This window comes from Macrobrachium rosenbergii, chromosome 56 (assembly GCF_040412425.1).
Source record: "Macrobrachium rosenbergii isolate ZJJX-2024 chromosome 56, ASM4041242v1, whole genome shotgun sequence".
NCBI classification, from domain to species: domain Eukaryota; kingdom Metazoa; phylum Arthropoda; class Malacostraca; order Decapoda; family Palaemonidae; genus Macrobrachium; species Macrobrachium rosenbergii.
The window spans coordinates 77,648,863-77,663,862 of record NC_089796.1 but is presented as its reverse complement, the minus strand read 5'-3'; the positions used below and the strand labels follow the sequence as shown (position 1 = coordinate 77,663,862).

The 15,000-nt window shown below is 36.5% G+C and overlaps 2 protein-coding genes across 2 annotated transcripts in view; one reads left to right on the top strand and one right to left on the bottom strand.

Moving 5' to 3' along the window:
- LOC136836256 (uncharacterized) overlaps positions 1–4,217 on the bottom strand; it is a 277,378-nt gene extending 273,161 nt beyond the window's left edge. Inside the window, 1 exon segment of the mRNA XM_067100263.1 lies at positions 4,034–4,217. Within this exon segment, the coding sequence (XP_066956364.1) occupies positions 4,034–4,060 (27 nt within the window). The 5' untranslated portion in view covers positions 4,061–4,217.
- Positions 1–15,000, top strand: part of LOC136836384 (protein FAM185A) — a 279,836-nt gene that overhangs the window by 201,226 nt on the left and 63,610 nt on the right. The window lies entirely within an intron of this gene.

Below are 15,000 nucleotides of genomic sequence, written 5' to 3'. Positions count from 1 at the left end.
AGCCTTTTTATTTCTTCCTGGATTGATTTCTTTAAAAGTAGAGAATGTTCGGGGGAGATTTTATGTTGTATTACTACGTTCATGAATTGGATATGCAATGTATATATATACTGTATATGTATACAGTATATATATATAAAATATTTATGTTATATATATACCTATATATATACATATATACATATATATACAGTATATATATATATATATATATATATATATATATATATATATATATATATTTATATGTGTGTTTTCTTGAAAGAAATTCAATTTAGTTAAATAAAGTAACAAAAGAGCATTTGGGTTATAAAGAGAATTTTTTATAAGAAACCGACGAATTCAATAAAAAAAATTAAAAATACCAGAGATAAAATTAAAGACTATTTTTTTATACAAACGCATAGAGGCACAGCCGAGCTATTTTCAAATTTTCCGCCCAGAGGACTTTTAGTCATCTATCAAAAATCACGAAAATAAAATAAAATCGTAAGAAACTGTACAGAGATTAAATTTATTTGTTCCAAATTCTATAGAATTTTTATTTTGCCATTAAATAGTTTTCCACACCCTGAATATATTTCTCTTAAATTTGGATTCATTATTAACTATGGTGGTGGAAAATGCAAAAAAATTCCCAGAGTTTGGTTGTTCCATTATATTCTGCGAGGTACTTCGTAGATGTGTGTACATAATGTATATATATTGTATATATATATGTATGTGTATATATGTATATATATTTATATATATGTATATATATACTTAAATATGTATGTGTATATAGCATACAAATATATACAAGTATATATATATATATACAATATACATAATGTATGTATATTTATGTATATGTATATATCTTTATATATATATATGTATATATATATAAAATATGTATGTGTATATATCATACAAATATATACAGTATATATATATACATTTAAATATATATGTATATGTATCATACAAATATAAATATGTTTGTGTGTGTGTGTAAATACGTACATTCAAGCGTGATTGTGCGGACATAAGAATGCTTGCTCCCACCAACAAATCTATAATTTTTAGATTAAGCACCCAGACGCGTGGCGGGGGGGGAGAGAAGAGGACCAGACATTAAGGAAGCGGGACATAAAGACAGACAAAATGAAAATAAAAATAAGAAACGGTGGCAGATTGCTGCTGTGGAAAACCCGTCACTGGTAATTTGTGCTTTTGCGAGCAAATGCTTTTGTTTGTTTGTCACTCACCCTGAGGTTTTCGTTTGGCGCGACGATGTTTTCGATGAAGACGCTGCTGCCATTAGGAATTCATTTTTTTTTTTTCGTCGTTAATTATTCATTTAATCGTTTCATCTTTCTCTGTCATTTACTGCAGTACGGTCAGTATCCTCAGTTAACTTATAAAGCACTTATTAATATTGATGGGGCTTCGATACCTGGCGTCACATCGGCTGTGGTCATCGACATGAACGGTGATTGTTAGGATGCAATTTTGACATTTTCGTGGACATACATTATTATTATTATTATTATTATTATTATTATTATTATTATTATTATTATTATTATTATTATTATTATATTATTATGTATTAAAAGGCACAATTATATCAATAAATTGTGTTAAAATGCAAAATATATTAATACAGTTTATTTATATAACTGTGGATTTTCATTACACAACAGTTTATCACATTGTGAATGTCTTACCATTATTATTATTATTATTATTATTATTATTATTATTATTATTATTATTATTATTATTATTATTATTAAAAAGACCGAAAAACCAAATAGGAAAAGATGAAAGGAAAAAAATTAAATGGCCAAATACACATCTGAATCACAGAACCGTTTAAGGGAACGCACAATAAAGATTCATTGAACAATCATGAAACGAACCGTTTTGCTTATTTAAAAATAAGAAACGAATCTCTTCTTCAAAAGGTAAAGGAGTTTAGGCTTCGGTTGTCCGGTGTATTCTGCACGTCAGATCAATTATCGGGAAATGTTCGGATGCTAATTGAGGGACGGTAACCTTTCGCTTACTCTAGATGCATTGGGGTCGTGGATTATTTACGCTAACGCGATCTTACGCAGCTAATTCAGATACGCGGTAACGGTTGAGTAAATAAATACGTACCTGCTGTAGAGACAGACACAGATATAAATGAATGCTGAATATATATATATATATATATATATATATATATATATATATATATATATATATATATATATATATATATATATATATGTTGGAAGCTATCCTCAAGAGGACTGGATTAGAAAGAAAAAAAGTAATACGCATAATCTAATTTCGTTGCATTGCTTTTAATATTACATTTTTAAAATGTCCGGGGAATATGTCTGGAGAATATATATATATATATATATATATATATATATATATATATATATATATATACATATACATATACATATATATACAGTATATGTATATGTATATAGTATATATATATATATATATATATATATATATATATATATATATATATATATATATATATATAAGTATATATATATATATATATATATGTATATATATATATATAAGTATATATATATATATATATATATATATATATATATATATATATATATATATATATATATATATATATATACGCATTAATCACACTCTATTTCTTCAAGACTTTTCCCAATGATCAGGAAAGCGAGAATTGTTACCGAACTGTCGATCTTCAGTCAGATACGAAGTTTCTCACTTGCTTCAACTTTTCCGGAAGAGTTGTAAGTTAAAAAAAAAGAAGAAGAAGAAGAAATAATCGAAGACACCCGAAGAAGAGGGAACGCATATGCAAGAAACAGTAAACAGTAAATGCGAGTGTGGAAAATAGCAAAAAAAAACAAAAAAAAACGCGCGTGAAAACATGGTTTGAAAGACGCAACTGTAAATGATAGGAAATGGAAATGTTTTTCTTAGAGGGAAAAACATTGCGCTATTATACCAGAAGGTGCGATAAGGCTTTTTTTTTTTTTTTTGCATATTGAAGATCAGATCTGTATTAAACAAGCTGAGTATTCGTGTATCAGGTCATGAAAGCGAGCTGACCTGTTGATGTATGTGTCAGTATTTAAAATTTCCTCTGTCTTTTGCAAAGCCCGCGATTAATTGAGTATTTTCTTTTCTGTGTTTTCAAATTCCCAACGGATCTGAGACCTAATTCGTATGGAAGAAGTAAATTTTTGTATGCAGTTGTCCAGGGAAGAAATAATCAAGCATAAAAAAGAAATGCGAAATAGCGAAAGTGGAATAATATAAGATAAATGATAAGCATGACCAACAAATCACCGACGGATATTGACATACAAGTACAGTACTTGAATAAAATCAAGGAATTGGTATACCGAACTGCACATGCAAATAGGTGTAATAATATAATAGATATTATATGTACGTGCGTGTATTTCTGAGAGTCTTGCAACTGATTAATGCTTCATACACGTCATTATCACTTGTGTTCGACCAGCAAGATACTATGAAATATACTGTACAAAGCCAGGCACTTAGCAATGCTTACGACCAAGAGAAAAAAAAAGGGAAAAATAAAGATGAAGTTCATTCACATATTTGGTCCTCCTTTGAATACCATTATTTTTTTTCAGTATAAAGAATAATTTTGCTCATTTTCTTGTGTGTTTCGGCGGAAAGGGTTTGAAGCTCGTTATTTGAATAAGCAGTTATGCATTATGCCAGGACGCAGTCCTCGTTATAAGAAATATGAGTGACAATTTTTGCTTGGAAATGTTACCAAAAAACATGATCTACCACACGGCTGTTTTCCCATTCATCATGTTATTTTATCCCGGTTTTAATGCGATTGCATTTTTTTTTATTATAAATAATCATCAACAGCGTCTCATAATCGGTACTGGGAAAAGAGTCCCTCGTTTGAAAGTCACATAGAACAACACAACGTCCATTCCACAAATAACTTATAACAGACTTCAAGAAACCAACAGAATAGGAAGAATCATACTGTATATGTATGCATATATATATACATATATGGTATATGTACACTGTGCCTCAAAAGTGGGTCCTCTTATCCGGAAGGGCGTAGATAGCAGCGTCTCTCGGGCGGACGGCGCGAGCGTGATCGCGTGAGGAGGAGGACGCGTAGGAGTATAGCGTCCGCACGGCTGCTCTTCCGCAGCGCGAATGTCACTCAGAGCAGAGCGTCCAGCCAACAACACCAGCCAGACAGAGAGAGCTAGCGAGCAGCTTCCCTCGCTCACCCCGAGAGAGGGAGAAGAAGCATCAGCAGTAGGAGGAGATGATGATGATGAGTTGATGACACGTCGTCCCCTCTCGGTTCTCACAGCTGCCCAGTGGGCACTGGGAGGTAGTGTAGGAGGTCTTCGTGAGGGGGCGCGCGCCTACGTGCGTATATGTGTTTTGACAGAGAAATAAAACAAAGAAATCTCAAGAAATTTGGTCACCACAGGCTTTCATCAGAGGGTGCTTTGAAGAAATATACAAACTTTGTTGTTCGATTTAGGATCTCTCTCTCTCTCTCTCTCTCTCTCTCTCTCTCTCTCTCTCTCTCTCTCTCCAAGAAACAGTTTCCAAAGCAGCCAAAACTTGCGTGAAAAATGTAAATCTCTGTTTTAATGTAGATTTTTATAGACCCAACTCATCAGACAATTGAACTTACGATCTTATTAACAAAATAATAATAATAATAATAATAATAATAATAATAATTCAGATTCTCCTTAGAATTACCTTTTAAACACGCTTCCACACAGATTCTTTCTTCTCAAAGATTCTCCCTCGATGATTTTCCTCAAAGATGCTTCCACAGATTCTTCCCAAAGATTTTCTCGTACTGATTCTTCTTGAAGATTCTTCAGTTATTCTTCTCAGTTATGATTCCAGATTCTTCTTAGTTATGATTCCAGATTCTTCTCAGTTATTTTCCTATACAGATTTTCGCCATAGAAACATTTCTACTATTTTTTCTAGACCCATACAGCTTCCCTTGATCAACTGCCTGGGCTTGTTAAAATTTAATTTTACATTGACAACAGAATGCCCCGTAGGTGGGGTAGCGCCGTCAGTGCACCTCATGCGGTGCACTGTAGGCATTACTTGAGGTTCTTTGCAGCGTCCCTTCGGCCCCTAGCTGCAACCCTTTCGTTCCTTTTACTTTACCTCCTATCATATTCTCTTTCTTCCATCTTACTTTCCACCCGCTCCTGACAATTGATTGATAGTGCAACTGCTTTGAGGCTTTCCTCCTGTTACACCTTTCAAACCTTTGACTGTCAATTTCCGTTTCAGCGCTGAATGACTTCATAGGTCCCAGTGCTTGGCCTTTGGCCTAAATTCTGTATTCAATCGACGACAGAATGAGAAGATGTAACACAGCGAAAAAGTGATTCATCTACACTATTTCGCCGTGTTTAGTACTAGCCCCCAGGGATCAAATGTGTTTTGCCGTGTTTGGTACTAGCCCCCGGGGATCAGATGTGTTTTGCCGTGTTTAGTACTAGCTCCCCGGGGATCAAATGCGTTTTGCCGTGTTTAGTACTAGCTCCCCGGGCATCAAATGTGTTTCGCCTAGTTTAGTACTAGCCCCTCGGGGATCAAATGTGTTTCGTCGTGTTTAGTAATAGCCCCTCAGGGATCAAATGTGTTTCGCCTAGTTTAGTACTAGCCCCTCGGGGATCAAATGTGTTTCGTCGTGTTTAGTAATAGCCCCTCAGGGATCAAATGTGTTTCGCCGTGTTTAGTACTAGCCCCTCGGGGATCAAATGTTCTCAAGTGATGTGGTGATTTCACGAATTCCCTGAAATTTTCAGGGATTTCGTGAAATCCCTGGTTTCACAATCTTACCGTAACATATTTATGACTATTCATGTCTAAGTGTCCCCGTTATAGTAATCAGTATTTCAGCTACTCATTTAAGCCTTTATGTATTTTCCATGTTTCCATGTACTGAAATTATACATTAACCGCTGTAAAAAAAAAATCCTTCCACAATATCGAAATTTTTGAGGAGAAGAAGTAAGCCGCTGAGGACATGTAAATCTTCAAAGGTGACTCATGAATGATTCAGCAGGATTTACCTCAATTATTGTATTTTTTACTCTTTTTAGCATTTCTCTCTTGTCGGCTCCATGCATCATTACTTTAGGCTTTTATGCCATTTTTTTATGAATATATTTATGCTCATATATTTTATTTGTTACTTCTCTATTTTTGTTGTGTAAGAAATTGCTTCTCAAGTCAGTATAGCCTGTTAGAATAATAATAATAATAATAATAATAATAATAATAATAATAATAATAATAATAATAATAATAAATATATTTATGCTTATATATTTTATTTGTTACTTCTCTATTTTTGTTGTGTAAGGAATTGCTTCTCAAGTCAGCATAGCCTGTTAGAATAATAATAATAATAATAATAATAATAATAATAATAATAATAATAATAATAATAATAATAATAATAATAATAACCTCGGAGAGTCCTTGGACTGTCTTCCTTCAAAACTAGATTCTTGCGAAAGATTCCCGTAAAAAAATCTCGAAGGAAAAACGTAATGAAAATGTTTACAGATTGTAAACTTGGAAAAATCCCGGAAACTAAGAATTTCCGATTTTGATCCCAAGGATAGTTGACGCAACAAGAAAGATATGTGTCAGAAGGAAGGAAATATTAAATGTTAAATCGTGTAAATAATGAAATTTAACAACAACAGAAAATCACGAACTTCGAAGACATGTGCGGTTCCTTTTTCTCTCTTATTTAAAGTGGAAGCGGAACGTTTCATCATTCACCTCTCTCTCTCTCTCTCTCTCTCTCTCTCTCTCTCTCTCTCTCTCTCTCTCTCTCTCTCTAATGGCGACGATGCTCAATTCTGTCTGGAATGCACTTCTCTCTCTCTCTCTCTCTCTCTCTCATGACAAAGACTGAATTCTGTCCTTATAAACAGATTCTCTCTCTCTCTCTCTCTCTCTCTCTCTCATGACAAAGACTGAATTCTGTCCTTATAAACAGATTCTCTCTCTCTCTCTCTCTCTCTCTCTCTTTAATGGCGACAATGCTGAATTCTGTTTTGATAAACTGCTCTCTCTCTCTCTCTCTCTCTCTCTCTCTCTCTCTCTCTCTCTCTCTCTCTCTCTCTCTCATGGCGACGATACTCAATTCTGTCTCGATGAACTTCTCTCTCTCTCTCCCTCTCATGACAAAAGACTGATTCTGTCCCTTATAAACAGATTCTCTCTCTCTCTCTCTCTCTCTCTCTCTCTCTCTCTCTCTCTCTCTCTCTTTAATGGCGACAATGCTGAATTCTGTTTTGATAAACTGCTCTCTCTCTCTCTCTCTCTCTCTCAAGTGGCGTGTTGACTAACTCACACACACACCGGAGATATCGGAAGAACTGCTATCTGACTTCTTAAGACGGATCATCCATCATAGTCCGCTGGGGCCTTGTTGCGATGTTCCTCGACCCGACTGATGGTGATTGATGACGATGTCGACCAAGAATTTATATAGATCGACCGACAACACGGCCATTTGAGATCCTGTACAGTTTAAATGAGTCGGGTGTAGGAGTTCGTCACGAACAGTTTGAAGTACACGACGAAGTAGAGGGTTGGTGTTTTCCATTAGGAATCTAAGTGACTTTCCGTGTCGTGATGTGATTTTCCGTGTGCCGTAGTGGTTTTCCGTGTTGTATCATGATTTTTCATGTGGTAGACCGACTTAACGCTTAGCGATAATCATGTGGGATCGTGTTTCACCATGTTGCACAGTTCATGTTAATGTTGACGATAGTTTTCAGTCGGATTTGCTACTTTTGTTAATTTTCACGTCAAATGAATTTATACTTGTGGAACTGGTTTTCCATGTAGTTCAGGGACTTCTGTGTTGTAAAGTAACTTTTCATGTGTCAGAATGACTCTATGTGGAATTTTGTTATTTTCTCTGGAGTATGTCCACTTTCTCTCAGGGACAGCGACTTCCTGTGTTGTATCTCTACGTTTTATAGTTTCTATTTGAGTGTTAGTGACTCTTTCTGTGGTTTTAGTAACATTCCATATGGTTAAGTGGTTTTCCATGTGTTTGCGTAGTTTTCCATGTAAAGCTATTTTTATTGTGGTGGTAATATGGCTTGGACCATCGCCGGATGGTCTCTTGTATGTCAGTTTTTCATAAGTTGTGTTTGAACAGAGATCTTTGCACACACAATCGATCCCTGATCCCCCTTTACCTGCCGGGAGCAACCAGAATCGCCGAACAGCAGCAGCACCAGTATGCAGTGAATAAATGTGCCTCACTGTGGAACTTCTCAGTTCCAGAGATCCTTCATTTCTCACAACACTGGACTGTGGAACAGTCTCCCTTCAGAGGATGTCGTGCAATTGGAACTTCAGAAGTTCAAGCGAAGATGCAATGCATTACTGCCCTAATGCTGGTCTCCTTGCATTTTAATACACTTTTATCTATTTATCAATTTATTGGTTCTTTTTTAATAAGTTGGATCTTTCTGTATTTCCCTTTACTTCCTCTTACGTCTTCGTAATGAGCACCATAATATTCTTTGGAAGCTTGAATTTCAAGCCAGTGGCCCCTGTGGTGGGCTCGTTCCATAAGAATAGCGTTCATCTTCTGAATAATAATAATATAATAATAATAATAATAATAATAATAATAATAATAATAATAATAATACTTTCGTATGGTGTACTTGGTTTCAGTGTTGTACAGTGACTCTCAAACTCTCAAAGTTGTATACTGACTTTTCGTGTGTTATTGTGACTGTTCATATACGGTGTCGGTGACATTCCACGTGATATAGTGAATTTTTCAGGTGACAATCCACGTGATATGGTGAATTTTTCATGTTACAGTGAATTTTCTTGAGCTTGCGTGATATTACGCGCAGAATTGTGTTATCTCGTGCATAACATTTCTTTTCAGCATGTTGCTAGTGCTTTCCATGTGGTATGTTACAGTGATTTTTCATGTGGAGTATTGTTTCTATATTGTGCAGTTAGTTCGACCTCTTCTTATATAACCGTCATTTTTGACTGCATGACGCACAAACAACAAAATCGAGAGGTGAAGTGATCGCGGTAGCGAAATGAGCCGATATCAAACTCGAGAAACGGTTAGGTCAGTGGTTCCTAACCTTTTTATTACCACGCCCCCTCTAAGAGTTGGGCTTTCCCCCCACGCCCCCCTTGCATCTATGAGCAAAATTCCCTCTCAGATTTAAAGGAAAATAAAAAAAGAAGAAAAAGAAAGAGAAGGGGTGTTTTTATTCTTTTTGGGAATGAATGAGTGAGATACTTGACATTGCATCTTAGCAACTCTTGTTAAGAGAAGAACGAGTATAATTAGAGAATTTTTAATCTTTCCCTAGGGTTCGCGCTCCCCTTGGAAATTGCTGACGCCACCGGGTTAGAACCACTGGGTTACTCTCGCCTCCCCATTGGAAATTGCTGACGCCCCCCTGGTTAAGAACCACTGGGTTACTCGCGCCCTTATTGGAAATTGCTGACGCCCACCGGGTTAAGAACCACTGGGTTACTCGCGCCCCCATTGGAAATTGCTGACGCCCCCCTGGTTAAGAACCACTGGGTTACTCGCGCCCCCACTAGAAATTGCTGACGCCCCCAAGGTGGAGAACCACTGGGTTACGTAAACAAGAAGACTTCGAAAATTCCTTTCGAGTGAGGAGAGAGAGAGAGAGAGAGAGAGAGAGAGAGAGAGAGAGAGTCATTCCGCGAACAAACCTGGCTTCTTATTCCATGCACGTACCGAGGAGTGTAGTGCGTTCACCATTGCTTGCAAAGGAGAACGAGAAACCAAGAACAATATTTTATAAAAAAAAATATATATAAAATTATTTAAGCGTTAAGAAATTATATCGGCTGAGGCGAAGGAACTTTGCTATACTGTTGTATGACTGAAGATAGTTGTTTTGGTTTACTGTGTGTAAGTGTATACATATGTATACAGCCTATAATATATATTATATGTATATATGTATATATATGCATGTATATATCTATATACATATATATATGTATGTAAATATGTACAGTCTGAGAACAGTCTTCGCCTCTTTTTTCCACGTACCTTCTTTTCAGTTTTCTGTTAAAGAAACCTACTGTCTGTCCGTCCACACTTTATTCTGTCCGCCCTCAGATCTTAAAAACTACTGAGGCTAGAGGGCTGCAAATTGGTATGTTGATCATCCACCCTCCAATCATCAAACATACTAAATTGCAGCCCTCTATCCTCCTCAGTAATTTTAATTTTAAGGTTATAAAGTCACTTTCCTGTATAGACATGCTTGCAGGCACACCCAGAGGTCTCTCGCCACTTACTCAAAAAGGCTCTCTCTCTCTCTCTCTCTCTCTCTCTCTCTCTCTCTCTCTCTCTCTCTCTCTCTCTCTCTCTCTCTCTCTCTCTGGCTGGGGAAGATTGGCAGTGATTTTTAGTTTAAAACTATACGATCTTTTGCTCAAGAATCGTAATGCCTTATAATTCAAAGGCATGTCTACAATACTCATTAACTCTCTCTCTCTCTCTCTCTCTCTCTCTCTCTCTCTCTCTCTCTCTCTCTCTCTCTCTCTCTCTCTCTCTCTCTCTCTCAAAGCCCCTGCTTCATGGTAACGGGTTTCTCGTTTTTTTTTTTTTCGGCGTTATGTGAGTATCATGAATGAGTTAGGGCAGAACGTGACCAGTTTACCTGAGGCGAGAGGATACGAGGGAGTGAGTAAACCATAGGTATAGGGGGGGAATATGGGATTCCCTAGGCCTAGGTCATCCTAGGCTCAAATCATCATCCTTATCCTTAACAAAACTCCCATCCATCCCTCTCTCTCTCTCTCTCTCTCTCTCAAGTCAATGATAAAGAATGTTTTGTCTCTATTCTCTCTCTCTCTCTCTCTCTCTCTCTCTCTCTCTCTCTCTCTCTCTCTCTCTCTCTCTCAAGTAATGATAAAGAATGTTTTTGTCTTTTAATCCAGTTGAATAATATTTTTGTTTTTTCTTTAATCCAGTTGAATACTGTTATTCCTCTCTCTCTCTCTCTCTCTCTCTCTCTCTCTCTCTCTCTCTCTCTCTCTCTCTCTCTCTCAAGTAATGATAAAAACTATCATTCTCTCTCTCTCTCTCTCTCTCTCTCTCTCTCTCTCTCTCTCTCTCTCTCTCTCTCTCTCTCTCTCTCAAGTAATGATAAAAGAATGTTTTTGTCTTTTAATGCAGTTGAATACTGTTATTCCTCTCTCTCTCTCTCTCTCTCAAGTAATGATAAAAGAATGTTAATGTTTTTTTCTTTTAATCCAGTTGAATACTGTTATTCCTCTCTCTCTCTCTCTCTCTCTCTCTCTCTCTCTCTCTCTCTCTCTCTCTCTCTCTCTCTCTCAAGTAATGATATAAGAATGTTCTTGTCTTTTAATGCAGTTGAATACTATCATTCCTCTCTCTCTCTCTCTCTCTCTCTCTCTCTCTCTCTCTCTCTCTCTCTCTCTCTCTCTTAGGGTCCGATTTCCACCAGACATGTCCTGTTAGATGCCATTAAGCTTCTGTGGACGTCAGCATGGAAATAGGTGCATAGTGGTTACTCCACTGTAGTGGGTTGTGGTATACCGGGGTGTAGAATGGTATGTAGCTAACAACTTCATTCGAAAAGACTCAGAAGCCCAGTTGAGTGAAAGGGACTGAGTTGAACAAGGGGAACCATTATTAATATTCATAATTTACTTTGAGTTGTACCAGACAGTAATAGTTCTACAGAACAGAATCTGGGAAAATGGAAACTGACTAAATCAAGAGATTGAGAATAAGCGTCACCCGTCAGAGTTAGAGTGAGTGAGTGAGTGAGAGAAATTTATTTTTGGAGAGAAGAAAGTTATTAGGTCTATAATCAGCCGTTATTTTGTAGTGTTGATGTATTAGGTAGTTCGATGTTCAAAACTGAAAGAGAAAGAGAGAGAGAAATTTATTTTTAGGGAGAAAAAAGTTATTAGGTCTATAATCAGCCTTTATTTTGTAGTGTTGGTGAATTAGGTAGTTCGATGTTCAAAACAGATTCAAAACTGAGAGAGAGAGAGAGAGAGAGAGAGAGAGAGAGAGAGAGAGAGAGAGAGAGAAGAGAGAGAGAAGAAAAATACTACTATAGAGTCTCCATCGGCACCGGTTGTATGCTAGGAAGAGGCATTGTCTGAAGAAGTTTACACAGGCGAAGTTTCTTTTCTGTACACTCGGCTGGCTTTTTGTAACTTGAGCAGACATTTTTCTTTATTATAAATATTTCTCCTTTTTATAAACTCGCTTTTACAATGCAAACTGTAAACTCACCTTTACAATGTAAACAGTCTCCTTCAAAACGAACCTATTAAAAGTTATGGGACTGCATGAAATAGTAAAATTTTTCTTTTGACGTATCATTACATTAATGGCTGTTACGCATTTCCTTTCTCTTTTAGCATCTACCGACATCGTGTACTTTCCCTGAATCCAAGTTCTGTGAACCCACAGAACAAAGGTCTCAAGTTACTACAAAAATAGCAAGCCGGCCTATTATCTCGTTGACTAACGTCGGAAGACGGCGTATGAGCCATCTACCAGGTTCTTCTTATTTTTTTCTCCCTTTTTTTGCGGGGGGAGGGGGCCGGTGCCACCACCATCTTGCCGCCAAACTTTGCTCCAGTTAGCCAATATTGGTGGCAGAAAAATATTGCCCACTTGGTGCAAAGTTTGTTGGCAGGATTTCAGATAGTACTTAAAAAAAATTGCCTGTTTGTACAGCAGCCTCAATGTGCTGGGAACCACGTGAGAGAATCCATAAGTTCAGAACCGGGTTCTAATATAAAAAAAAAAAAAAAATTATTGTTAGAAGGAAACAAAATGAAGGTTCTGTCAGGAAACAATTACCCAATAATCTGTTGTTATGTTTCAGAAAACTTGTACATTTTTATAATTATTATTTTCTTTTTTTTAATTATTATTATTATTATTATTATTATTATTATTATTATTATTATTATTATTATTATTATTATTATTCAGAAGATGGAACCTATCCGTGTGGAACTAGCCCACCACAGGGGCCATTGGTTTGAAATTCAAGCTTCAAAGAATATTATTTTTATTATTATTATTATTATTTTATTATTATTATTATTATTATTATTATTATTATTATTATTATTATTATTATTATTCAGAAGATGAAACCTATTCATGCGGAACAAGCCCACCACAGGGGCCAATGGCTTGAAATTCAAGCTTCCAAAGAATATTATTATTAATATTATTATTATTATTATTATTATTATTATTATTATTATTATTATTATTATTATTATTATTATTATTTAAGGGTCTTTTGCAGCGTCCCTTCGGCCCCTAGCTGCAGCCTCTTTTATTCCTTTAACTGTATCTCCGTTCATATTCTCTATTTTCCGTCTGACTTTCCACCCTCTCCAAAAGCTGTCTCCTATTGCAACTGCTCTGAGGTTTTCCTCCTGTTACACCTGTCAACCCTACTTACTGTCAATTTCCCTTTCAGCTATGAATGACCCTCATAGGTCCCAGCGCTATGTTCTATTCTTTTCTCTACTCTATACATGTCTTCGCCTTATCTCCATAGAAACAAAATTACAGCCAGTAAATTTGTGCACAAAACATCAACGTAGCATCAGTTTCTCTGAACTTTCCACATGCAGTTATTTTTATAAGCCTGTGTGTGTATATTTATATTTAAAAGGTACGGGAGGAAGTGGGGGGGCAAAAATTTTCATATTCATGTGTAATTTGTTCGTCAAACGCATGAATATGCGCATATCAAAGCGATATTTCATTAGCACTGTTAATAGGTTGGAAAGCGCTCATTGAGCGGGGAGTCTGTGTTAAATTATGAGTCCCACGCTACATTATATCAAGGTCTTTCTGAAATCCATTATTATAATTATCATAATTATTGTTATCATTAGTGATTTGGCTGCTGCTGCTGCTGATGATGATGATGGTGATGATGATGTAATGACAAGAATGGCGTTGATGGTTATTAGTCGGGAGACCAGTTTATTCACCCCCCACCCGCCCCGCCCCTTCTGTTGGGCCGCCTGTCTATCTGTCTGTCTGTCTGTTCGCAAGACATTGTGTCTGTTACGCTTACCTTTTCGTCGCAGCTCCTACACAGGTCGTGGTATTTCAGTCAAACTTGGTACAAAGACTGACAGCCGTTCATGAATGCGGACGAAGGGAAATCGTGTCCCTTTGTCCGCCAGTATGCATTTGGTTTTTTTTTTCTGAATCGTTCTAAAATTCACTTCAAAATTCTCTCTCTCTCTCTCTCTCTCTCTCTCTCTCTCTCTCTCTCGATGTTGTACGTGTACTGTACCAGCAAACTGATGTTAGTTTGTAGGTATAAATCTGGGGGAGTTATAAAGTCCCTGGGGGCCTTTTAGACTCCATATCAGCTACTGGCCTGCATGAAAATCCTCCTTAAGTACCAAAGCGAGCGAGATACCAGCGTTTCCGATCATTCTTAATCTATGGGTGATTCTGTCCCTAGGTTTCTGAGGTCTGCGGTGTCTTGGATCCTGGTGGTATCTAACAATATGTTTTATTGTTCGTTGATAGCCGATCTTCATGCGCTTCCTTCATCTTGCTTAACAGTAGCGTAGTTTCGACGTTTCTGTACAACCAGCGTCTGAACGACCAAAGGCTTTTGAATCTGTAAATTCTTCAGTTGCAGTCGATTAAAGATATATTAAAGTGTCATGGCTTCATATTAAAGTGTCGTGGCTTCATTCTATTAGAAATATTATTATACTGTGTAATATTACCAGTATTAGTAAGTCCCCGAATGAATTCAATGATTCTCCAGTATATTCACAAGTTACACCAGTGGTCAGTTCTCGAATACAACAGTGCGTCTTCAAAGACAGCAGGCAGAGTTGTAC